General features: G+C 42.8%; 1 protein-coding gene across 6 annotated transcripts in view; it reads right to left on the reverse strand.

Annotated features, from left to right (window-relative positions):
• setx (senataxin) overlaps nucleotides 1-26322 on the reverse strand; it is a 124627-nt gene that overhangs the window by 89970 nt on the left and 8335 nt on the right. For 2 of the 6 annotated variants that reach the window (XR_009516458.1, XM_059993781.1), the window contains exons 2-3: nucleotides 15868-16013; nucleotides 7057-7240 (exon numbers count right to left, since the gene is read on the reverse strand). The exons of 1 other annotated variant lie outside the window; for it this stretch is intronic. Coding sequence is in view for 4 of the 5 variants with exons in the window: in XM_059993781.1 (XP_059849764.1) it covers nucleotides 7057-7236 (180 nt within the window). In the remaining variant the exon portion in view is untranslated. The remainder of the gene's footprint in view (nucleotides 1-7056; nucleotides 7241-15867; nucleotides 16014-26322) is intronic. 3 more of the 6 variants (XM_059993784.1, XM_059993783.1, XM_059993782.1) reach the window with 3 other exon arrangements.

Here is a 26322-nt window from a genome sequence, read left to right on the forward strand (position 1 = left end):
AAATCAAATAAGGAAAATCAATAAGGAAAACATATACTTGCGGGTGCAAAAAAAAAGGAGCAAAGAAACAAATAACCGTGGCTTCGCTTTAAAGCCTCCCTGATCCCGCCCTCCCCAGGCGCAGATGCTGTAGGGGGCACGTACTCACAATCCCGCTCAGGCTTTTCCCTTTGTTGGTGAAGCAGACCTGGCGCCCTTTTGGGACTGGCCTCTGTGCCAGCGCGCTGGCTATTTGTGAGCCAGTTCGAGTGCGCTAGGAAGTGGGTCGCCACATAACCCCCCCCCCCCCCCCCCCCACAGAACTGGCGATACACCCCCCAATGTCCACAGTCTGGGCCGGACCCTGTTTGGGAGGTCAGCCTCTGCGCTGCGGTGCCAGAAACTTGACCGGTTGCGCCAAGTCCACATGGGCTGGTTTGAGTAGGTCCACCGTGAAAACCTCCTCTCTCCCCCCAACGTCCAGCACGAACGTGGACCCCTTGTTCCTGAGCACAGTAAACGGCCCCTCGTAGGGCCGTTGCAGCAGTGGCCAATGCCCGCCCCTTTGTACAAACACAAACTTACAGTTCTGCAGGTCTTTGGGTATGCAGGTCGGGTTCTGCCCATGCTGCAAAGTGGGTATGGGAGCCAGGTCACCGAGCCTCTCGCGTAGTCTGCCCAGGACTGCTGCAGGTTCTTCCTCTTGCCCCCTTGGGGCCGGTATGAACTTCCCGGGGACGACCAGGGGTGCGCCGTACACCAACTCGGCCGACAAGGCGTGCAGATCGTCTTTGGGCGCCGTGCAGATGCCGAGTAGGACCCAGGGAAGTTCGTCCACCCAGTTAGCTCCTCTCAGGCAGGCCATGAGAGCCGACTTTAGGTGACGGTGGAAACGCTCCACCAGGCCGTTCGACTGTGGGTGGTAGGCAGTGGTGTGGTGCAGCTGTGTCCCCAAAGGCTGGCCATAGCTGACCACAGGCTGGAGGTGAACTGGGCACCTCTGTCAGAAGTAATGTGGGCCGGTACACCAAAGCGGGACACCCAGGTGGCGATCAGTGCCCGGGCGCAAGATTCGGAGGTGGTGTCGGTGAGTGGGATTGCCTCTGGCCATCTTGTGAACCAGTCCACGATAGTCAGGATCCGCGCAACACTGGCAGGGAGCCCACGATATCCACATGAATGTGGTCGAAACGCCGGTGGGTGGGGTGGAACTGCTGCGGCAGAGCTTTGGTGTGCCGCTGCACCTTGGCCGTCTGGCAGTGCGTGCACATTCTGGCCCATTCACTGACCTGCTTGTGGAGTCCATGCCAAACGAACCTGCTGGAGACCATCCGGACGGTTGTCCTGATGGAGGGGTGCGCTAAGTTATGAATGGAGTCCAAAACGCGTCGCCGCCAAGGTGCCGGGACGATGGGACAGGGCTGGCCGGTGGCGACGTCACAGAGTAGGGTCCTCTCACCTGGACCTACGGGAGGTACTGGAGCTGCAAACCGGAGACTGCGGTTCTATAACTCGGGATCTCCTCGTCTGCCTGCAGCGCCTCTGCCAGCGCCTCAAAGTCTACCCCTTGGGAAAGGGCATGAATGTTAGGGCGAGAGAGCACGCCCGCCACAACATTGTCCTTACCCGAGACGTGCCGGACATCCGTTGTGTATTCAGAGATGTAGGATAGATGGCGCTGCTGGCGGGACGACCAGGGATCGGACACCTTCGTGAACGTAAAGGTAAGCGGCTTGTGGTCCGTGAACGCGGTGAAGGGCCTACCTTCTAAGAAGTACCTGAAATGCTGGATTGCCAGGTATAGCGCCAGCAGTTTCCGGTCGAAAGCACTGTATTTGAGCTCGGGTGGCCGCAGGTGTTTGCTGAAAATCGCCAGGGGTTGCCAGCGACCCACTATGAGTTGCTCCAGAACCCCACCGACTGCCGTGTTAGATGCGTCCACTGTGAGGGCGGTAGGGACGCCCATGCTGGGGTCACTAGCATCGCGGCATTTGCCAAGGCTTCTTTTGTTTTAATGAGAGCGGCGGCAGACTCCTCGTCCCAGGTAATGTCCTTGTCCAGACCTGACATCAGGGCGAACAGGGGGCGCATGATTCAGGCAGCTGAAGGGAGGAAGCGGTGGTAGAAATTTACCATACCTACGAATTCCTGAAGGCCTTTGATTATGGTGGGTCGGGGGAAATGGCGGACTGCGTCTACCTCAGTGGGCAGAGGGGTTGCCCCGTCTTTAGTAATCCTGTGGCCCAGGAAGTTAATGGTGTCGAGCCTGAACTGGCATTTGGCCGGGTTGATTGTTTGACCGTACTCACTCAGTTGGGTGTAGAGTTGACGGAGGTGGGACAGACGCTCCTGATGATTGCTGCTGGCTATGAGGATGTCGTCCAAATAGATGAATGCGAAGTCTAGGTCACGTCCCACCGCATCCATTAACCGCTGGAACATCTGTGCAGCATTCTTCAGGCCGAACGGCATGTGGAGGAACTCGAAAAGGCCGAACGAGGTGATGAGTGCCGTTTTGGGGACGTTGTCCGGATGCATCGGGATTTGATGGTACCCTCGGACGAGGTCTACCTTGGAGAAGATCCGTGCGCCGTGCAGGTTTGCTGCAAAGTCCTGAATGTGCGGCACAGGGTAGCGGTCCGGTGTGGTAGCCTCGTTCAGCCTGCGGTAGTCGCCGCATGGTCTCCAACCCCCTGTCCGCAAAAAATCTGCACCCAGAAGTGGTTGGGCTACGGCGGCCAGTGTGAAGTCCCACGCGAACCGGCTGGAGCCGAACTGTAGCTGCACTGTACGGGTGCCATAGGTCCTTACTGTGCTGCCGTTCGTGGCCCTCGGGGGGGGACCCAGTGCCCTGTTGCGGGTGTTGTAACTCGTCGGAGGTAAGACACTGATCTCGGCACCGGTGTCGACCAAAAAACGACGTCTCGACCTCTTGTCCCACACATACAGGAGGCTATCCCGATGGCCAGCCGCCATAGCCATCAGCGGCGGCTGGCCCTGGCGTTTCCTGGGAACTTGCAGGGCAGGCTCCAGCATCCCACTGCCGGTGGTAGAAGCACCATTGTTCGTTGGGCTCCTCACCCCTGCCTCTGGGGTTAGTGGGCTCTGTGGCCGGGCCTGGTCTGGTTTGCTGCTGGGAGCGTGGCTTGGTGATCTGTGCGACGGACGCCCCACTCACCTTCTTGGCGTTCCACAGCAAGTCCGCCCGGGCCGCCACCTTCCGGGGGGGTCGCTGAAATCCGCGTCGGACAGCAGCAGGCGTACATCCTCGGGCAGCTGCTCCAGGAATGCCTGCTCAAACATGAGGCAGGGTTTGTGTCCGCCGGCCAGAGACAACAACTCATTCATTAAAGCCAATGGAGGTCTGTCTCCCAAGCCATCCAGGTGCAGTAAACAGGCAGCCCGCTCATGCCGCGAGAGTCTGAAAGTCCTTATGAGCAGGGCTTTGAATTCCGTGTACTTGCTGTCCGCTGGGGGGGGGGGGGGGGACTGTACGAACTCCTCAAACTGGGCTGCTGTGTCCTGGTTGAGGGAGCTCACCACGTAGTAGTAACATGTGTCCTCTGAGGTTATCTGCCGAACGTGGAATTGGGCTTCTGCTTGCTGGAACCAGAGGTGAGATCGCAGCGTCCAGAAGCTTGGCAGTTTCAACGAAACCGCATGAACAGATGCGGCATCGTTCATCTCCGGTCCAAATATAGTTTGGGCCGTCGGGGTCACCAATTGTAGCAGTGTGCTACACGCAGCGCTGAAATAACGACACGGAGTCGGTAAACTGCAGTTAAAGAAGATTTTATTTGAACTTTGCGGCTTCGCTTTAAAGCCTCCCTGATCCCGCCCTCCCCGGGCGCGGATGCTGTAAGGGGCACGTACTCACAGTCCCGCACAGGCTTTTCCCTTTGTTGGTGAAGCAGACCTGGCGCCCTTTTGGGACTGGCCTTTGTGCCAGCGCGCTGGCTATTTGTGAGCCGGTTCGAGTGCGCTAGGAAGTGGGTCGCCACAGCGGTTTAGATAACTTCCTACATGACTAATTTAAGGCATTCAAGGGAGAAAAAAAATGACAAAATGGTAAAATAATGAAAAAAACCAAAATCCAGCAATAAGAAATATAGAATATTGTATACTATTAAAAAACAGTAAAAGACCAAAAGGTATATAAATAATCAAAAGATAGGAAAAATCTGAGTTAATTTAAAGTAAAGCAAAACACCTTATAGTTTCATTCCTCAGTAATTACTACATGTACACTCTACATAATTACTTTCAGTCAAATTACTAAACGGAAGGTAAAAATCAACATAACACTGAGAGAATATAACGTATTGTTTAAAAAGAGCAGCAAAAAAGTAACATTAGAGGACCCATATAAAGGCGGAAATCAGCAAAAGAGAAAATGGATGCAGTCTGCCTGTACACTTTGCATAGTTTGAAAGATAGCAAGGCGCAAATTAATCAAACAAATGATTAAGACTTCTTAAACCAAGAAACCTTGTTATCAACAAAGCGCCAATTACTTGAACAGCTGAAATTAAAACATTTAGCATAAAGAGAAATATTCAAGGTTGAATTTAAGCATGGAGACTATATAAAAATTTCTTAGCCTCTTCAGGCTTCGTAAACCAAGAAACCTTATTATCAGAAGTAGTGTTACGAATGTGCCACAACTCTGAGGGGCCGAAGGGTACAAAGTAGCCCCCTCCTTTTTGAGAATCGCAAGATCGCTATTAATTTGGGTCTGGGACCCAGGAAATGAGAGAGAATCCTCAAGCTTTTGGAATGTGTCTTGGCCTCAGCGAAAACAAAGCCATGGATAACAGCCATTGTCTCTTGGAGACGGAATTGTGTATTGAGTACTGTACTATTCATTGAAGCCCTCAGGGGATGACCAGAGTGGGCTGGTTGAGGGATTGCATCATCCCAACCTGACTGACATCTGAGACCCCGTGAGTAAGGATAAAAGAGGGTCTGGGGAACAACCCCTTCAGACGCACCAGGAGAAACGCTAGAAATCTCGTGACAGCGTTTAATAGCGACAGCCGGTGGGGGGCTCGCATGCGTCCTTTCCCTTTGCCTAGAATTGGGGCCTTACCACGGAAGAACGGCTTAGCTAAAGGAGAGGCCACAAGTGACCAGCCACACCAACGGAAGTCTCGAAGGATCGAAATCATAAAAAGGAAAAGCTGGCAAGTTTCTAAAAATCTCTCGCTTACTCCAACCAAAGGCTGCAGTCTGAATGAACTGAGTGACTTTCCATCGGACAATACATTATCCCCTAGACAACGATAGAGCTAATTTCTTATTGATTATTATTACACCCGCACTTTTAGGTTTAGTATTGACGACGTATATTATCTGTATATTTGCATTGATATTATTTTTATGTATTTTTACTAATAAATACTATTAAAAATAGTACCATCAGACTTCAACGGACCTCTCTATCTTTGCTGGTAAGTGACCCAGTTACGGGGTTCATAACAGTAGTAACCTTGAGTTTACACGGATCTCTGAGAGAAAGGTGACAGCCAAGCTTAAAAAGATCAGACATGACCTCTTTAAAAGCCTGTCTAGCTCTTAGAACTTCCGGTGGATAATCTTGAACGATTCGAAACTGTTGATCATGAAATTGTAATATGCGTTTCTTCGATTCATGAAGGATCTGTTCTTTAATCTGATAGTCATAAAAGCGAATGATAATAGAACAAGGTTTGGCAGGATCCCAATTAGGTGGGGTAACTCGGTGAACACGCTCAAAATGTGGTAGTTCTGATAATATATCAGGGAATAAATCTTTCAGCATTTGTGCACAAAAATCGATAGGTTGGTTACCCTCCAGTTTTTCAGGAAGCCCAAGAATTCTGATATTGCACCTTCAGTTCCTGGTCTCCAAACCTGTAAGTTTCTTCAGTAACGCGTCGTATTTTTTAAGTTGTTCCTTAGAAATTTTCTTGTATTCTTCGATATCCTTCGATATGGCAGAGATTCTTCGTGTAGCTTAATACGAATTTCATGGTCATTCATAGTCTGCTGTATACTTCCAAGTTTCCAATTAAGCATTTTCAATTCAGATTTAACCAGGTCGAAGGAATTCTGTAAAAGTCAAACTTGGATTCCAAGTCATCCAGTTTAACCAATTTTTCAAGTCTCTCTGACATTTGTTGAAACATTTCAGTCAAAGTCTCTAAAGTAGCCTCTTTTTTTAAAGAGTGTTTTCTACTCGTGGTGCTCATGGTGCTCTCGCCAAGATAGGTTTAAACAGCAAAGTAAGCGAATAATTTCGGAGCACGTAGCTACTGCAACCTACTCCATTACAGCCACCGGAAGTCTCCCAGAAGTAAGTTTGAAAGGATTTAAGGAGATAGTTTGGAGTGGAGGTAAGAAGTCAAGATTATCCTTTCATCCAAGATGGTATGGTATATGTGCAGCTCTTTACATTATATAAATATTCCATTTCAAAATGTGATACTCATAGTAAGTGTTGCAGGAAATATCCAAAATATCAGAGCTCAGCCAAAAAAAACCTTGCCTTCTGCCATCAACCACATCAGTGAGCCAGTCAGTGATCCAATTTTTATTTTTAAAAGTTTATTCTGCTAAAATTTCTACTTCAATAGGTACAAAAACTAAGACCAGACTTCTTGTCTCAAGCAGTATAGCAAACTGCTAAAATAACACTGTTTACACCTCCTTTGTACATTATTAACAGTCTAGAGATCCAGATCAAAAAAATTAACTGCATCTGGCTTATGCCCCTTTCCCCATAGCTACTTTCACCACAATTATAATTGGAAAGTGCATGTCCATCAGGTTTTCTGCAGATACCAGCACCACCCCCCCCCCCCCCCACAATGGTCCATGAAATTTAGCCTGTAACAGCTAAGTCAAACAGACCAAAGCACCGTTGCAAGCTCTGCGCTTTAGGCAAGGCACAAGCCTATGATTATAACTTTGTCAGGCCATGTTTAAAAAAAAGACTAAATTTGCACTTGGTTCTATTATTTGCACTTGTCTGTTTAATAGTATAGATTTCAAAGAGCTCCCAAAATCACATGACTTTAAATAAACTTTTTCCATTACCTTGTGCGCCTCCGGAAGTTCATCACGGGCTCTGTGATACTCCACTACACATTCTAGGCAGTAACAAAGATCTTCATTGGCAGCTTTTAGCTCCTCTGATGAGAGCACCTCAGAACTGTAACTGCGTAGAAATTCGGAAGTTGACTGGTGTTGAGGCGTGCACCAACGACAAGTGTTCATCCTGCTAATTTCAAAGTAATAATCATAATTAAATCATAGAGCAGTAAGCAATGTGTGATAGCTAGGATTCACAAAGGACAGTGAAATAAGAATATACACACAATGCTGCTGTAAGAACCTTGTAAAAATAATTTTAAGCAAGCAATTACAACACAATGTGTCAGTGGAGATGTGCATCACTTAATTAATATGGTACGTTACATGTCTCAGTAACAGGTGTGCTCTTAATCATGCTCATCATATATAATTCTTCCGGTAACAATTCCTGTATGCTAAAATCTCAAGGGCTATATAGAAAATAAACAACATACCTTTTAGAAATACTAGTAGACTGCAGTTCACTCAAAGTGCCTGGGGCATAATTAAGAATAGCTAAAAAATCACTTCCTGAAGGTCAAAACCTTGAAACTGGTCTTAGACCAAATGAATATTTGTCTAACTTTTCACATGGTTTAAAAACTAAAGTCATTGTTATTTATTAGATAATATATTAGCTGTTTTTATGAAGTGACATTTGAACTAAAACAAAAAATGCAGAAAATGCTCAATAGCTCAGACAGAATCTGTGGAAAGAGGGAAGTGATTGTAACACTGCAGGTAGATAGATGCTCTTGAATTGGACCCAACATAATTCCTAATCTCTAACCAGTAGAAAGCTGTTGATTAGACAATCGAGATTTGAATGGCTCAGACTCAGCAGAAAGCAGCTGATTGGGCAATCGAGGTCAGGTGACCAAGCAGTTTGAAAAGCTCAAACAAATAAATATGAGGGGTAGCTCAAGTGGAGCGGCCAGTGAAGGAGTGGAGATTTGAGGCTTTGACAAGAAGAGGCTGAGGACAAGCTTCACTCCAAGTGAGGCAAGGCCGGGTAAGTTCCTTTCAAAGGAGAAAGTTTCAAAAGTTGAGGCAAGTATTGGGTAGGTCATGGCAGCTGAGATCGGCCCCATGGTTTGTTCATCCTGCAGCATGTAGGAAATCAGGGATACTTTCAGTGTCCCTGACGACTATGTGTGCAGGAAGTGTGTCCAACTGCTGCTTCTTGGCAGACCGCATTGAGCAACTGGAGCTGCGATTGGATTCAGACTGGAGCATCCGCGATGCTGAGAAAGTCGTGAATAGCACGTTCAGTGAGTTGGCCACACCACAGGTAAAGGCTACACAGGCAGAAAGGGAAGCAGTAGGCAGGTAGTGCAGGAGTCCCCTGAGGTCATCTCCCTCCTAAACAGATATACTTTTTTGGATACTGTTGGGGGAGATGTCTCATCGGGGAAGGCAGCAGCAGCCAAGTTCTTTGCACCATGGGTGTCTCTGCGGCACAGGAGGGAAGGAAAAGGAATGGGAGAGCTATAGTGATAGGGGATTCGATTGTAAGGGGACAATTTCTGCGGCCACAAAAGAGACTCCAGGATGGTATGTTGCCTCCCTGGTGCAAGGGTCAAGGATGTCTCTGAGTGGCTGCAGGACATTCTGGAATGGGAGGGTGAACAGCCAATAGTCGTAGTGCACATAGGTACCAACGATATAGGTAAAAAACGGGATGAGGCCCTACAAGGGGAATTTAGGGAGTTAGGAGATAAACTAAAAAGTAAGACCACAAAGGTAATAATCTCTGGATTACTACCAGTGCCACGTGCTAGTCAGAGTAGAAATAGGAGGATATTTCAGATGAATACGTGGCTTGAAAAATGGTGCAAGGGGGAGGGATTCAAATTTCTGGGGCAGGTGGGACCAGTATAAATAGGACGGTCAGCACCTGGGCTGGATTGGAACCAATGTCCTAGGGGTAGCGTTTGCTACTGCTGTTCAAGAGGCTTTAAACTAATGTGGCAGGGGGATGGGAACAAGTGCAGAGAGACAGAGGGGTGTAAAATGAGGGTAGAAGCAAAGAGTAGCAAGGTGAAAAGTAAAAGTGGCAGGCAGGCAAATCCAGGGCAAAAAGCAAAAAGGGCCACTTTTCAACATAATTGTATAAGGGCTAAGAGTGTTGTATAAACAAGCCTGAAGGCTTTGTGTGTCAGTGCGAGGAGCATTCGTAACAAGGTGGATGAATTGAATGTGCAGATAGCTATTAATGAATATGATATAGTTGGGATCACAAAGACATGGCTCCAGGGTGACCAAGGATGGGAGCTCAACATCCAGGGATATTCAATATTCAGGAGGGATAGACAGGAAAGGAGGTGGGGTAGCATTGCTGGTTAGAGAGGAAATTAATGCAATAGAAAGGAAGGACATTAGCCTGGAGGACGTGGAATCGATATGGGTAGAAAACGCTGGTGGGAGTTGTGTACAAGCCACCTAACAGTAGTAGCGAGGTTGGGAATGGCATTAAACAGGAAATTAGAAATGCGTGCAAAAAAGGAACAGTAGTTATAATGGATGACTTCGATCTGCATATAGATTGGGTGAACCAAATTGGTAAGGGTGCTGAGGAAGAGGATTTTTTGGAATGTATGTGGGATGGTTTTCTGAACCAACTAGAGAGCAGGCCATTCTAGATTGGGTATTGAGCAATGAGGAAGTGTTAGTTAGCAATCTTGTCATTCGAGGCCCCTTGGGTAAGAGTGACCATAATATGGTGGAATTCTTCATTAAGATGGAGAGTGACATAGTTAATTCAGAAACAAAGGTTCTGAACTTAAAGAAGGGTAACTTTGAAGGTATGAGACGTGAATTAGCTAAGATAGACTGGAAAATGATACTTAAAGGGTTGACGGTGGATATGCAATGGCAAGCATTTAAAGATCGCATGGATGAACTACAACAATTGTTCATCCCAGTTTGGCAAAAGAATAAACCAGGGAAGGTAGTGCACCCGTGGCTGATAAGGGAAATTAGGGATAATATCAAGTCCAAAGAAGAAACATATAAATTAGCAAAAAAAAAGCGGCACACCTGAGGACTGGGAGAAATTCAGAGACCAGCAGAGGAGGACAAAGGGCTTAATTAGGAAAGGGAAAAAAGATTATGAGAGAAAGCTGGCAGGGAACATAAAAACTGACTGTAAAAGCTTTTATAGATACGTGAAAAGAAAAAGATTGGTCAAGACAAATGTAGGTCCTTTACAGTCAGAAACAGATGAATTGATCATAGGGAACAAAGACATGGCAGACCAATTGAATAACTACTTTGGTTCTGTCTTCACTAAGGAGGACATAAATAATCTTCTGGATATAGTATAGGACAGGTGGTCTAGTGAGATGGAGGAACTGAGGGAAATATATGTTAGTAGGGAAGTGGTGTTAGGTAAATTGAAGGGATTAAAGGCAGATAAATCCCCAGGGCCAGATGGTCTGCATCCCAGAGTGCTTAAGGAAGTAGCCCTAGAAATAGATGTATTAGTGATAATTTTTCAAAACTCCTTAGATTCTGGATTAGTTCCTGAGGATTGGAGGGTGGCTAATGTAACCCCACTTTTTAAAAAAGGAAGGAGAGAGAAACCGGGGAATTATAGACCGGTTAGTCTGACATCGGTGGTGGGGAAAATGCTAGAGTTGGTTATCAAAGATGTGATAACAGCACATTTGGAAAGAGATGAAATCATCGGACAAAGTCAGCATGGATTTGTGAAAGGAAAATCATGTCTGACGAATCTTATAGAATTTTCTGAAGATGTAACTAGTAGAGTGGATAGGGGAGAGCCAGTAGATGTGGTATATTTAGATTTTCAAAAGGCTTTTGACAAGGTCCCACACAGGAGATTAGTGTGCAAACTTAAAGCACATGGCATTGGGGGTATGGTATTGATGTGGATAGAGAATTGGTTGGCAGACAGGAAGCAAAGAGTGGGAGTAAACGGGACCTTTTCAGAATGGCAGGCAGTAACTAGTGGAGTATCGCAAGGCTCAGTGCTGGGACCCCAGCTGTTTACAATACATATTAATGATTTAGACGAGGGAACTAAATGCAGCATCTCCAAGTTTGCGGATGACACGAAGCTGGGCGGCGGTGTTAGCTGTGAGGAGGATGCTAAAAGGATGCAGGGTGACTTGGATAGGTTAGGTGAGTGGCCAAATTCATGGCAGATGCAATTTAATGTGGATAAATGTGAGGTTATCCACTTTGGTTGCAAGAACAGGAAAACAGATTATCTGAACGGTGGCCGATCAGGAAAAGGGGAGATGCAACGAGACCTGGGTGTCATTGTACACCAGTCATTGAAGGTGGGCATGCAGGTACAGCAGGCGGTGAAAAAGGCAATGGTATGTTGGCATTCATAGCAGAAGGATTTGAGTACAGGAGCAGGGAGTTTCTACTGCAGTTGTACAAGGCCTTGGTGAGACCGCACCTAGAATATTGTGTGCAGTTTTGGTCCCCTAATCTAAGGAAAGACATTCTTGCCATAGAGGGAGTACAGAGAAGGTTCACCAGATTGATTCCTGGGATGGCAGGACTTTCATATGAAGAAAGACTGGATCGACTAGGCTTATACTCACTGGAATTTAGAAGATTGAGGGGGGATCTTATTGAAACATATAAAATTCTAAAGGGATTGGACAGGATAGATGCAGGCAGATTGTTTCCGATGTTGGGTAAGTCCAGAACGAGGGATCACAGTTTAAGGATAAAGGGGAAGCCTTTTAGGACCGAGATGAGGAAAAACTTCTTCACACGGAGAGTGGTGAATCTGTGGAATTCTCTGCCACAGGAAACAGTTGAGGCCAGTTCATTGGCTATATTTAAGAGGAAGTTAGATTTGGCCCTTGTGGCTAAAGGGATTGGGGGGGTATGGAGAGAAAGCAGGTACAGGGCTCTGAGTTGGATGATCAGCCATGATTATACTGAATGGCAGTGCAGGCTAGAAGGCCAAATGGCCTACTCCTGCACCTATTTTCTATGTTTCCATCTATAAAGTGGTAAGGATAGCTTATCTGAAATTCTTAAAGTCATTATTTGAGTCTTTGGTTTCCTCAATATCCAGATGACCACACCCAGAACCAATTTGCAAGCTGTACAATGAATAACTGTATCAGCCAGATGGCATATTTAGATCCGGCATGGTAAAAAGAAATAAGGAGGGCAGATGTTGCAATTTTTTATGGTTTGTTGAAAGCCAAACCACAAGAAATGTCACAGGGTGAGTATACCACAGACTCCAGCAAAATTCTACAGATGTACTGCAGAGAGCATTCTGACTGGTTATGTCTTTGTTTGGTATGGAAGTGCATGTGCACAAGATCAAAAAAAACTGTAGACGGTTGTAAACTCAGCCTTCACAACATCAAGGACATCTTGTGACTCAAGAAGGTGGCATCCATTATAAAGACCCGCACCATCCAGGATATCCCTCTTCTCATTACTATCATCAATGAGGTGGTACAGCAACCTATGTTCAACATTTTAGGAACAGCTTCTTCCCACCCACCAAATTTCCAAATGGTCCATGAAGATATGAACACTACCTCATTATTTTGCTTTTATTGCACTTTTTAAAATATATTTTTAGTGTAATTTGTAGTAATTTTATGTATGGCACTGTACTAATGCTGCAAAACAACATTTCACAAGATACATCAGCGATAATAAACCTGGCTCCGATTTTGGAATGGTCCTCTAAGAAGGGAAGTCTGCTGGTGAAAATGGAAGACTGAGCGACTGCGATGAATGATCTATTCACATAAAGCTTAGAGAAGGCAGCTTGTGCCTAATCATAAGTAAATTTACTATCAAGGTGCATATATGCAACCATATACAACCCTGAGATTCTTGCAGGATTTCTCAATAAATCCATAATAGAATAATAACCATAACAGAATGAAAGACTGCATTAACTGGGCATTCAACCAGTGAGCAAAAGACAAAAGACTGCAAATACAAGAAAGAAAGAATAATAATAAACAAGCAATAAATTTCAAGAACGTAAGGTGAAGAGTCCTTGAAAGTGGGTTCATGGGCAAGTGAAATTGAGTGAAAGTTATCCGTTTTGGTTCAAGAGCATGATGGTTGAGGGGTAATGACTATTCCTGAACCTCTAGGTGTAATTTCTGAGGCTGCAGTACTTTACTCCTGATGGTACCAGAGAGAAAAGAGCATATCCACAGTGGTGGGGGTACCTGATGAAGTTTGCTACTTTTTTGCGACAGCATTTTGTGTAGATGTGCTCAGTGGCGGGGAGGACTTTACCTGTGATGGACTGGGGTGTATCCACTACTTTTTGTAGGATTTTCCATTCAAGGACATTGTCGTTTCCATGCCAGGCTGTTATGCAGCCAGTCAATATACTCTCCACCACACATCAGTGAAGTTTACCAAAGGTGTCATGCTGAATCTTCACAAACTGCTAAGGAAGTAGTGCTGCTGCAATGGTTTCTTCATAACTGCACTTACATGCTGGGTTCAGGACAAGTCATCCAAAATAACATCACTATGGAAGAAGATATGCCAGCAGGGATGGTCGGAGGTTCGACGGACTTGGAGTCCGCTGCAGTTGGGGCGCATTCACAGTGTACTGCGTCTGCAAGGCTGGGTCCGGTGGTGCCATGGAAGTCCATAGTGGGGGTATTCATTAGTGCCGCCTGTGTGGGATGACAAGTCTATCGGGGCCCTGAGGACTTGTGGAAACTGTGTGGTGGTTTCTTTCTAACTTATAGTCTTGTAACATCTTTGGACTATTTTTACTGTGTCCATGGTGTTTTTTTTTTAATCAATTATGGTAATGTTTACACTGTTGTAACTATATGTTAACTATAATTATATGTAACTATGTGGTTTTGTGTAGGTCTTGTAGCTTTAGTTTTTGGTTTGTTGGGTGGTAGAGTTGGTCTCCTGACTTGGTGTGTCTGGGTAGTCTTGTTTTGTCTGGTGGATTTGGAGCTCCTTTCTAGGGAACGCGCTAAGATAGTAGTGCGATATTAATGTGCAGCAGCCTCTCCGGACTCTGGATTTGGGGATTGCCAAATGTTATGTGGATTTTCTGGTGTAGTCTGTTTTGTTGTGTGCTTTTGTGATATCATTCTGGAGGAACGTTGTTTCATTTTTTAAACTGCATTGCAGTTGTGGTTTCTAAATGACAATAAACTGAAATTCAAGATTCAAGATAAAGTTGCTGACCCTGTCCGCTTCTAATCCTCCAATGAGGACTGGCTCATGGACCTCTGGCTTCCTTCTCCTGAAGTGAATAACCAGCTCTGTGATCTTGTTGACAATCAGTAAGAGGCTGTTGTTATGGCACCACTCAGCCAGATTTTCAATCTCCCTCCTATATTCTGATTCGTCACCACTTGATTCTGCTCTTATCAGTGCTGTTGTCAACAAACTTGAATACAGCATTGAAGCTGTGCTTACACACACAGTAATAAGTGTAAAGCAAGTAGAGCAGGAGGCTAAGCACACAGCTTTGTGGCACACTCGTGCTGATGGAAATTGTGGAGGAGATGTTGCCAGTCTGAACTGAATGCAAGTGAGGAAACTGAGGATCCAAATGCACAAGGAGGTATTGTGGTCAAGGTCTTGGAACTAATTGATTAGTTTTGAGGGGATGGTAGTATTGAATGCCGAGCTATAGTCACTAAGGAGCATCCTGATGTATGCATCTTTGCTGTTCAGATGTTCCAGGGTTGAGTGGAGCCAATGAGATGGCATCTACTGTGGCCCTATTGCTCCAGCAGGCAAATTGGAGCAGATCAAAGTTGCTTCTCAGGTAGGAGTTTAATGGCATCTTGTTGAAAGTGCTAGAAATTATGGAGGATATTCTGTTGAAAATTGAGTCTGATGGAATGAAAGGTGAGGACAAGTGGAAACTGATCCTTGTTCCAGATGGAAGGAGAGATGCCAGTGTAAAAGAACAGAAAAGAACCAGATGTGGCTGAGATCCTGTTCTGCAAATCTAAGATCTAAATAAAATATTCGTAACGGGTGGATGCTGCAACTATTTGGCTTCACCTGAACAAATGGACCCAGACTCATTAGTTCCTTCAAATCCCTCTTTATTGTTAATACAGAGAAGAAATAGAGTTGCGAGAAATGCTTTATATTGTATGCTACCTACACCACTAATAGGTAGGGCAATAAGCAATCCCTAAGTAGTCTACATGGCCAAATATACTTAGCAACGTCTGCGTGGTCTCTGAAGCAGGCGATCGACCGTGGACTAGCTAGCGTGGAGGTCCTTGGCGCCGGTTCAGCTACTCAGCCCGAAGGTGGGACCCAGGCGAGTGGTCTGTCCAAGGGACTTGCCCAAATTTATAGCACTATCGCCACTTCCCAGTCCAGCTGGAAGGGGCTAGGCATCCAATCCAATGCTTACACGACCCCAATTTAGCTAATCCAAGTCCCATTCACATCTTAAACCAACATACATCCTCCACACCTGCAAGTACCAAGGTCGATCTGACCTTCAACAATCGGCCTCTGCTTCCCCAGGGACAATGCACCCTATTAAGCTTACAATCAATGTAAAAACCCATTTTTAGAAACAAAGTAATTGATTGCTTTTACGCAAATCAACACTTTTAGCTTGTTCTCAGGCACGTTAACCTGTATACCAGGGTCATATATTGCCCTCCCCTTATTTAGTATCAAGAGTCAATCTGCCCAACAACATCATAGGCCCACAAATTCCTAATTGTTAACCATTTCTTTACCGTATCCATTTTCATACCCACTCACTCTACCCATACACTATACACTTACCTATACAGAGCCCTATCAAGAGACGCCTCAGTTAGTGCCAGGGATATTCTGCACCATTCCCTTGTCTACCATTTCCAAGCTTGAACTCCTAACTTTCCATGCTGAAGGTCAAATTTCAGAGCTCAGTGATTCCATAGGTAGCAAGCCTGAAAAGTCGAAGACCAAAAGTCAGTAGTGCAGAGGTCAAAGGTGAAACCCTTCAAGTCTATCAGTCCAGTACAAGATTTGACGTTGGAAGCCAGAGGCCTGTGAGTCTGAAAGAGTCTGGAACCAAGGACTGCAGGTCCAGAGGTGTTCTGTCCTGGGGTTGGAGGTTGTGAAAGGAACTTGCCTTCTCAGAACAAATAGAACCACAGAAACTGTATAAATGGATTAAGGTCCTTAGAGGAAGCATAGTAGGAGAAAGCAGAGCTATCCACATAATTTTGAATATTTCTTTCCTGGTTCACTCAAATTCATTACTTGCTGTTAATTCCATTCTTTAAGCAATTGTTCAACATGCACATTTTCATCTAGTCATCCATCTAGAGGGCTTGCTTTACATGCAGAATCACATACACGAGCTCTCTTCAAATAGGAGAGGACACCTGATTTTAAATGAGCAGAAAACAAAATACTACAGAAGCTAGAAATCTGAAATAACGTCACACAAAAGTGAAAATTTGCAGCAAGCCTGGCAGCACCCAAGGAGATGTAATTAATATTACTGGTCCATTATCCAGAATTTACAGTGATGAACCTCAGTAAAGACAGTGCCTGTGTTCAAATGTTCAGTCTTGATCCTTGCCTTTTTCAAAATAGTCAAATGGTGTTGGATTCCTTTTGACCTGAACTTCAAACTGCTGGGCTAGTAATCTTGTTTTAAAGTTCAGGTTTTCAAAATAAAGTCTAAAAATGTTGGTCGATATTAAAAGCCCTTTTTTTAAAAAAAAGGGAGGAATTCTGAATAACATGGCAACAATCTTAAGGAACCTTTTTATTCACCTGCATAAAGGGAAGTACAAAAAACTTGTTATACTTCAAAAATCAATTTTAATTTAAAAGTAGAAAGTTTAACAATTTAAAAAATTAGTGGCTCCAGTTTCTCTCTGACGTAAGTGCGAGATTTAGAATTCACAGTAAACCAGTTTTAAGTAGGTCATGTTTATGTCTGTTAGTGGATTATGTATTTTTGCTTGCTGTTAGGTGAAAGAAAATGACAGACTGGATGTCAGATTTCAAGATAACAAGCTATAACCTTTTAAATGCCCCATGTGTAGAAGTTTGTAAATTTATTAAGCACTACAGCATAACGCCTACCAGAATGTACAGGTTATCCTCCAATGTCCGCAATTACAAGATCAACTTGTACTCAACCTACCTATTATTAGAAAATTGTCTATCTCAAAATTATGAAATACAGTGAGGAAACTTAACAGATTTTTCATCAGTTCTTTGCAGAACTGATGACAGGTTGATTAATTCTGGAAAAAAACAGAACTCCTTGATGGTTAAAAGGAACTAATAGAGAATTTAATTACTCAAGGGAAACCACAAGCATCAGTTTGTGGAGTTTGGGGCTGAGCATTTAGGGCTGCTAGTTTAAAATCCATTTAGTATCTTGAATTATGAGTGCTTATTGTGACTGAAATAAAACATTTCTCTGATGTTACTTTGTCCATAAATTTACAGGTACCAGTAATATGTTGCTCTGGAAATATTGCTATAATTGGAGCTTTATTGAACATCTTGCAATAGGACAGTAATACTTAGATCTTGTTACACTTTAATCAATACATCATTGAAAAAACACAGCATCCTTCAAACTGACATTTTCTCCAACCTAACAGCAAGCAAAAATACATAAACCACCATCAGACATAAACATAACCTACTTAATACTGGCTTACTGAGAATTCTAAATCTCACACTTACATCATAAGTGTCTCATTGCACATCTGCACAGGAAGCTTCCTCTCGACAGCACAAATTATAACAATGAGACAAAAGTCAGGTTGCATGAGGCAGCCAATTAACACAAATCAAGCAATATAATTACTGACAATTAGTACTACATCTACCAGAGCTAGTTAATTTAGTCATCTCTTTACAGTTTTAACAGCAATTTTAACTTAAGGTAAATATCAAACAGAAATAACCAGAAACAAGAAAAATGTGTCAAACTGAAGTGATATTTAGAACTTTTAACAATAAAAAGGTACAGAAAAAGTTTTAGAGCTCCCAACATGATTTTAGTTTAGCAACATAATTCTATCTCCTTTACAATAGCATTGGAGAGAGATAGGAACAGACAAGTTAGAAAAACATTTAATTGGAGTAAGGGGAATTACGAGACTATCAGGCAGGAAATTGTAAGCTTAAATTGGAAACAGATGTTCTCAGGAAAAAGTACAGAAGAAGGGTGGCAAATGTTCAGGGAATATTGGTGTGGAGTTCTGCATAGGTACGTTCCAATGAGACAGGGAAATTATGGTAGGGTACAGGAACCGTGGTGTACAAAGGCTGTAATAAATCTAGTCAAGAAGAGAAGAAAAGCTTACAAAAGGTTCAGAGAGCTAGGTAATGTTAGAGATCTAGAAGATTACAAGGCTAACAGGAAGGAAATTAGGAGAGCCAGAAGGGGCCATGAGAGGGCCTTGGTGGACAAGCTTAAGGAAAACCGCAAGGCATTCTATAAGAATGTGGAGAGCAAGAGGATAAGATGTGAAAGAATAGGACCTATCAAGTGTGACAGTGGGAAAGAGTGTATGGAACCGGAGGAAATAGCAGAGGTACTTAATGAATACTTTGCTTCAGTATTCACTGTGGAAAAGGATCTTGGTGATTGTAGTGATGACTTGCAGCAGACTAAAAAGCTTGAGCCTGCAGATATTAAAAAAGAGAATGTGCAGGAGCTTTTGGAAAGCATCAAGTTAGATAAGTCGCTGGAACCGGATGAGATGTACCCCAGGCTACTGTGGGAGGCAAGGGAGGAGATTGCCGAGCCTCTGGCGATGATCTTTGCATCATCAATGGGGACAGGAGAAGTTCCGGAGCATTGGAGGATTGTGGATGTTGTTCCTTTATTCAAGAAAGGAAATAGAGATAGCCCAAAAAATTATATACCAGTGAGTCTTACCTCAGTGGTTGGTAAGTTGATGGAGAAGATCCTGAGAGGCAGGATTTATGAATATTTGGAGAGGTATAATATGATTAGGAATAGTCAGCATAGCTTTGTCAAGGGCAGATCGTGCCTTACAAGCCTGACTGAATTTTTTGAAGATATGACTAAACACAGTGATGAAGGAAGAGCAATAGATGTAGTGTATATGGATTTCAGTAATGCATTTGATAAGGTACACCATGCAAGGCTTATTGAGAAAGTAAGGAGGCATGGGATCCAAGAGGACATTGCTTTGTGGATCCAGAACTGGCTTGCCCACAGAAGGCAAAGAGTGGTTGTAGACGGGTCATATTCTGCATGGAGGTCAGTCATCAGTGGAGTGCCTCATGGATCTGTTCTGGAACCCTTACTCTTTGTGATTTTTATAAATGACCTGGATGAGGAAGTGAAGGGATGGGTTAGTAAGTTTGCTGATGACACAAAAGTTGGAGGTGTTGAGGGTAGTGTGGAGGGCTGTCAGAGGTTATAGCAGGACATTGACAGGTTGCGAAACTGGGCTGAGAAGTGGCAGATGGAGTTCAACTCAGATAAGTGTGAAGTGGTTTATTCTGGTAGGTCAAATATGATGGCAGAATATAGTATTAATGGTAAGACTCTTGGCAATGTAGAGGATCAAAGGGATCGGGAGGTCCGAGTCCATAGGACACTCGAAGCAGCTGTACAGGTTAACTCTGTGGTTAAAAAGGCGTACAGTGTATTGGCCTTCATCAATTGTAGAATTGAATTTAGGAGCCGAAAGGTAAAATGTTGCAACTATATAGGACCCTGGTCAGACCCCACTTGGAGTACCGTGCTCAGTTCTGGTTGCCTCACTACAGGAAAGATGTGGAAGCCATAGAAAGGGTGCAGAGGAGATTTACAAGGATGTTGCCTGGATTGGGGAGCATGCCTTATGAGAACACGTTCAGTGAACTTGGCCTTTTCTCCTTGGAGCGACAGAGGATGAGTGGTGTATAAGATGATGAGAGGCATTGATCATGTGGATAGTCAGAGGCTTTTTTCCAGGGCTGAACTGGTTGCCACAAGAGGACACAGGTTTAAGGTCCTGGGGATTAGGTACAGGGGAGATGTCAGGGGTAAGTTGTTTTTTTTATATAATGCAGAGAGTGGTGAGTGTGTGGAATGGGCTGCTGGCAATGGTGGTGGAGGCAGATACAACAGGGTCTTTTAAGAGACCTTTGGATAGGCACATGGAGCTTAAAAAAATAGAGGGCTATAGGTAAGCCTAGTAATTTCTAAGGCAGGGACATATTCGGCACAACTTTGTGGGCTGAAGGGCCTGTATTGTGCTGTAAGTTTTCTATGTTTCTATCATCAATCAAATTTACCAGATACACTTGCCAATTTCTTTTTTGGAAATCATGATTGTGCATAGACACACAATATGTTTTCCACTTACTGCATAATGAAACATTCCTTGCACCCTGACAGAGAGCACGGATGTGCTATAAAAATGCAATGACTATATTTAAATATACAGCTAAATCTAAGTGAAAATTAATAAGACTGAGTTCAAACAATCACAAAATAAGAAAATCTCAACACAGTGAGGTAAACACATATCAATTATATATGTGGAGAAATGTTTATTAATGGAGCTCCTAATAGAAATACATTTTTACTTCACTGCTGCTGTTAATAGGCATTTTCAAAATTGGGATGATCTAAAAGCAACTTGTTTAGATAACTTGAGAATTAGGGTTGTACAAAGTTTTGGCATTCCATAATGGGTCTCTTTTCTTGCACTGTTGTTTTCCTTTTTAATCCAAAAACTTGACATTCACAAGATGAGAGAATTATTTTCCTCCTTGTCTCTCAATCTGCCAAGAATGTAAGTGAACATCTGCCAGGTGCCATTTAATACAGAAATGTGGAGTATTGCATGTAGGCTGAGTAATCAAGCACCTATGAATCATGAAGAATTTTACAACTTTAAATGGGTTTGATGGCAGGAGAGACTGACTAGTGCAGCAAGTTGAAGGCTTGTAAAGTAAAGAGTGAATCTCCTGAAATCATTCAATGAAGTGGACAACCGATGCCTGATGGGATCAGTCAATAATTCCATGAAGCCTTATTGAGTACTTTTTGCACAAGCTGCAGATGAACCATATTTTTGTAAAACTAATTAGGCTTTATTTTAATGCCCCAAGAGATACAGATAAGCAGAGAAGTGCCTCTGTTTTAAATTGTAAAACAACAGTAATGAGGCAAGATTAATAATTAAAGATTTTTAAAAATACAGTCGGCCCTCCTTATCTGTGGGGTTCCGAAAACCCCTGCAGATACAAAAAACATGGATGCTCAAGTCCCTTATTTAACCTGTTTCAGTGGTGTGGTCTTTAGGAATCAGCGAAACCCTGGACTTTATTTATTCTCAGTGCAGTGGACATTAGGACCCAGCAGTGAAGCTTTGTCAGGTTTTCAATTATCTATGACTCAAGGTTTTGAAACCTACTGTTTAATTTCAAGAAATCAGTCAAATGATTTCACTGTTCCTGAAGGATGTTGTGCTGGAATTCTGGGTCTTGGACAAGGTTTAATCGACACGGTTTGTGGATTGGACTCTGTAGTTCACGCTATGTGTTTCTGGTCACTCCTTTATTGCTGCTATTTTGTGCAATTTTGATCAGAACAGACTGGCTCTGGCCTGAAGTTAACGAATGACACAGAGTAAATTGAAGTAACTGAGCTGAACATATTACGCTGGACTGTCCCAATGATTTGTGGTTGTTGTTTTATATTCTGTGCTTTTCACTTTTTTTTGCTGTTTGTGTGATATTTTTAGCTTCCTGGCTTGCTATCTAATGTGAATTCTTCATTGTGACTGGCTACTCAGCTTCCCTAATGATATCACTGTTATTGAACTCGATAAGTACCAACATCAAGAACAGGCAAATAAAATCAAGATGACCAATTTCACTGGACAACAAAGATTTTGCTTCCTGAATACTTTTGGGTGTACCTTATGGATTTTGGGTTGCTGAGTGTGAAAATCAGCATGAAATTTCTCTATCGCTCATCATTTTGTTTTGAATTGCCTATATTTGTTATTTCAATTCATAGTTCAAGTCAATTAAAATGTTTCCCACAATGTAAGCTGAAAAGTTTTCTATCTTGTCCAGACATGCCCGAGTGTGGTTTGTATTGTCAGCATGACCCACAACAATGGCATCTTTTCATTGATTCTTCAGGGTTAAGCCTGAAAGCTGCACCGCTACACAACAGCACTGTCCACTCTTCAATACCAATCAGCTATGTAGTACACATAGTATAGTAACAAAAACTACCGACATTTGGAAGTCTTGTTGAAACACTTACTGGAAGTAACTACATCTAGAACATCTGTGGTGATCTGAGAATAGTAGCGCTGCTACAAGGAATGCAGCTTGGATACACCAAGTACTGTTGTTTCATTTGCAAATAGGACAGACAAGCTAAAGAATCTTATTACATTATAAAGGACTGGCCACTCCGTAAGCAGTTGGTTCCAGGGCAGAAAAGTGGGTCACATAAGCCACTTGTAGACCTAAAGATATTTCTGCCTCCTCTTCATATGAAATTGAGGCTTATGAAAAATTTTATGAAAAGTGATGCACAAGAAAGATGAAGGATTTTGATATTTGAGACAGATGTTTCCCAGAATAACTGATACCAAGATTAAGGAAGGCATCTTGTTGGTCCACAAATCTAACGGGCCACCAACGACAAGCAAACTGAAGAACTTCTAGTGGGACTGGAGAAAATCACATGGAAGGCATTCAACAGAGCAAATGCTAAAGAGCACCAAACTACATGCAGCTGGTTGACAACATGCTTCAAGCATACAAAACCATGAAGTTCAACATGTCACTAAAGATTCACTCTCTGCATTCCCATTTAGATTTCTTCCTTGTAAACCTTGGTGCTGTCAACGACAAGCACGGTGAAAGGTTTCACCAGGACATTGCAGTCATGGAGAAACAATATCAAGGCTGTACACATATGTAATTCAAAGTTTAATAATAATATCCTCTTAGACACTGATGCATGTTATTGCGTAATCTACATATTACAAGTGAAAATCCAAACTTTATTCAACCACATTGCTTGAAATCAAAAGTAAAAACTGTATATCATCACAACATTCAAATCAATAGCCTTTAAATATAATGCAGCTATTTAGGAGTGTGTTCAGCCAATACAAGAGATTTGCTCAGCCAAGAAGGGCCAAAAGGCCTGTTTCTGTGCTGTAATGTTCTGTGAATCTAAAATCATCAGAATGCTTTGGGTACTTCTATCCATCTACTCTCTCAGTAGCTGACAGAATTAGAGTCACGTAACAACCAAAATGTGCCAAACCACCTGTCAGTTACACTAACTGAGCGCCTGGTCAGTTTTACAGAAATATCTGTACATAACAAATGCATCATTTATATTAATGTGCATCAATCTTTCTTTGCACTGATGAATATGATAGCCTATTGATGAAGGGTTACCAGCATGTAACATGAACAAATTTTCTTTCCAAAGATGCTGCTGCATGACTTGCTGAGTAAATTCAGCATTAGCCACTTCTATTACTCAGTATCAATTTTGATTTCTAACTTGCATTTCTTTTTCCAGATTTTTAATGCTTTAAAAATTGATTTATAAAATGTTTATTTCAAACTTCACAAGAAACCACAAAAAACAAATTAGATTTACAAACAGTAGAATTATGCTGCATGATAACCCATCACATAATTCAGGAGTTTTAAGGTGCTTTCCCATGACAACAGTGGCTTAACCCCTTAACTCTTAAAAAAGGTGAAAAATTAGCAGTTTTCTATTAAATCCACCATTACTGCCACTATGGTATTCAAAGGAAGTTGCATCCAATGGAATAATTGGATCCTTTTTAGTAATGCCCTTGGGTGAGCTTTTGATGTATGAAACAAATCATTAGCCGACCAAAAGGGAACAAGCATTGCAATAAAGAAATGAAAGATTGAAAATTCCTGTGGTAAGACAACCCAGTCCTTAAATCTACCCAAGGATGGTCCAGGAGGCTGTAATATGTAACAATTTTTTTTTCTTGCTGAAAACTTGGCCTAAATATGCACTCTCCTGTCCTCTCAGCCAGTCAAGAACAACCTGAATTATTTCCACGAGTTTTGAGAAGTGCAAGATGCTAAAACACAAATTATTTTGGAATGAGATGGCAGTTACATCCAATTACCTAATGATCTTTACAGAATGCAATCTTGGTTCAACCCAACTGGACTCGTGACTCTGCAACAGAAACTTGGTAAACATGTAAATTCTTTCACATGCATACACTTTATCTTGACCACACCCATTTCCTTGGGTCCCTGCATCTCCACATCATGGTTGGTCTCACTTTCATGTCCCACAATGTCTGACTTCCTGACCTGTTCCTCTAAATCCTCTTTTCCTTTGGAATTCCTCCATCTCAGCAAGTTCTGCCTGGATGTAATATTGCCAATACTAATGCACTCAGTGACTTTTACCCAATGTCTCCAAAATAGTCCTCCAGGACTTCCAACACCCTTGGCAACTTCCTACAACATCAAAGGACCTTAAAATTTATTCACAATTCCAGTCAGTTTTAACCAACTTGGTTTTTAAGACAAGTACTCATTTCCCCTTCTAAAACAGATGGCTACCTTTAAATGGCAGTGAAGCCATTCAATACCTTGCCACCAGCAGGCATGCAGCCAGAGATGAGAAGCAGGTGGTGTTGGCTACATGCCTGGATCATTAAACTCAGCAGACAGCAGGAATATTGCACACATATTAACTGGCAAATAGAGGGCATATCCAACCTACTGTTCCCCTGACTCCAGACGATTTCCTTCATTTTTTTTTTAAGTGTGGGAACCATATCAAAAACAACCTAACATGCTTACTGACATCAATCTGCAATCTACATAATTAAAATGCAAACACTGGAAGTCTGAAATAAAAACAAAAATGCAGGTAATACTCAGGTAAACAGCTTTAAGTCTCCAAGGATGAAGACAAAAGAAAGAAACAGAAATATACCTGACCTGCTAAAAATTTCTACTCTCCAGATGTATTTTGCAATACATGTATATCTCTCCATGAAACTTAATAGTGGTTAACACAATACTATTACAGTTCCGGGCATCGGAGTTTGGAGTTCAATTCTTCTGCCTGTAAGTAGCTTGCATGTCCTTCCTGTGAGTTTCCTCCAGGTACTCCAGTCCCAAGACATGCCGGTTAGTAGGTTAATCAGTCATTGTAAATTGCCCTGTAAATAGGCTAATGTTAAACAGGTGGGTTGCTGGGCGAGACGGCTTATTGGGCGGGAAGGGCCTGCTCCACACTGCATCTCTAAACAAATAAAAACCAGTTTGTCTCTTTCTTAAATTATGACATTAAATTTAGCCCTTATGATATATGAAGATTTACATACATTTTTCCATAGTTTCATGGTTCTAAGCACAATAGCCTTCATTCTGAACTGCAGAACTAAAACAGCCTATATTCGCCAAAATGAACTGAATATTGGGAAATAAATGTGCACTCCATAGATTCCAGAAACCTGAAACTAAACAATAGTAGGCGGTAGACACTGAGTATAATTACTTTTAGAACATTTTGAAATCAGAACAATGGAATGCCACAAATAACTGAAGGATGTTTGTTGAAATCACACTTGTATCAATCATTACATCAAGTAATCACAAATAACTTCCAATGCAAACTGTGTAAGCACAAGTACTTTACTCAAAGTACTTAGACCACATCGATGACAATTTCTGCTGGTGTTTTATCCAACGGTTTTGGAATTTTCTACACAAGAGGACTGTACAGTCCCATTCACCATGTATATTCAGGATGGAGAGTGATAGATTATTTGAATATTAATAGAATCAAATTGTGGACATATCATGGCAAATAGAACTGAGGAAAAGATCCATTATAATTATATTATGCACAAGAGGTTAAATGACTGCATCTTTCATTTTTATATAAACTACAAAATGCACTGTAACGTTTTTGGAAAAAGCTGCAGAAAGTTGTAAACTTTCACGAACTTTCAAGAACTTCCACAAGTATGTTCTCCCCCATACAACACATGGGCATACCTTGGAAATAACACTCAGGCACACCTGGTAAATATCTAATCAGCTAAACATGTGGCAGCAACTCAACACATAAAAGCATGCAGACATGGTCAAGAGGTTCAGACCAAACATCAGATTGGGAAAGAGGTATGATCCAAGTGTCTTTGACTGTGGAATGATTGTTGGTGCCAGTTGGGTGGTTTCAGTATCACAGAAATT

The sequence above is a fragment of the Hypanus sabinus genome, chromosome 18 (genome assembly GCF_030144855.1).
Source record: "Hypanus sabinus isolate sHypSab1 chromosome 18, sHypSab1.hap1, whole genome shotgun sequence".
Classification (NCBI taxonomy): Eukaryota; Metazoa; Chordata; class Chondrichthyes; order Myliobatiformes; family Dasyatidae; genus Hypanus; species Hypanus sabinus.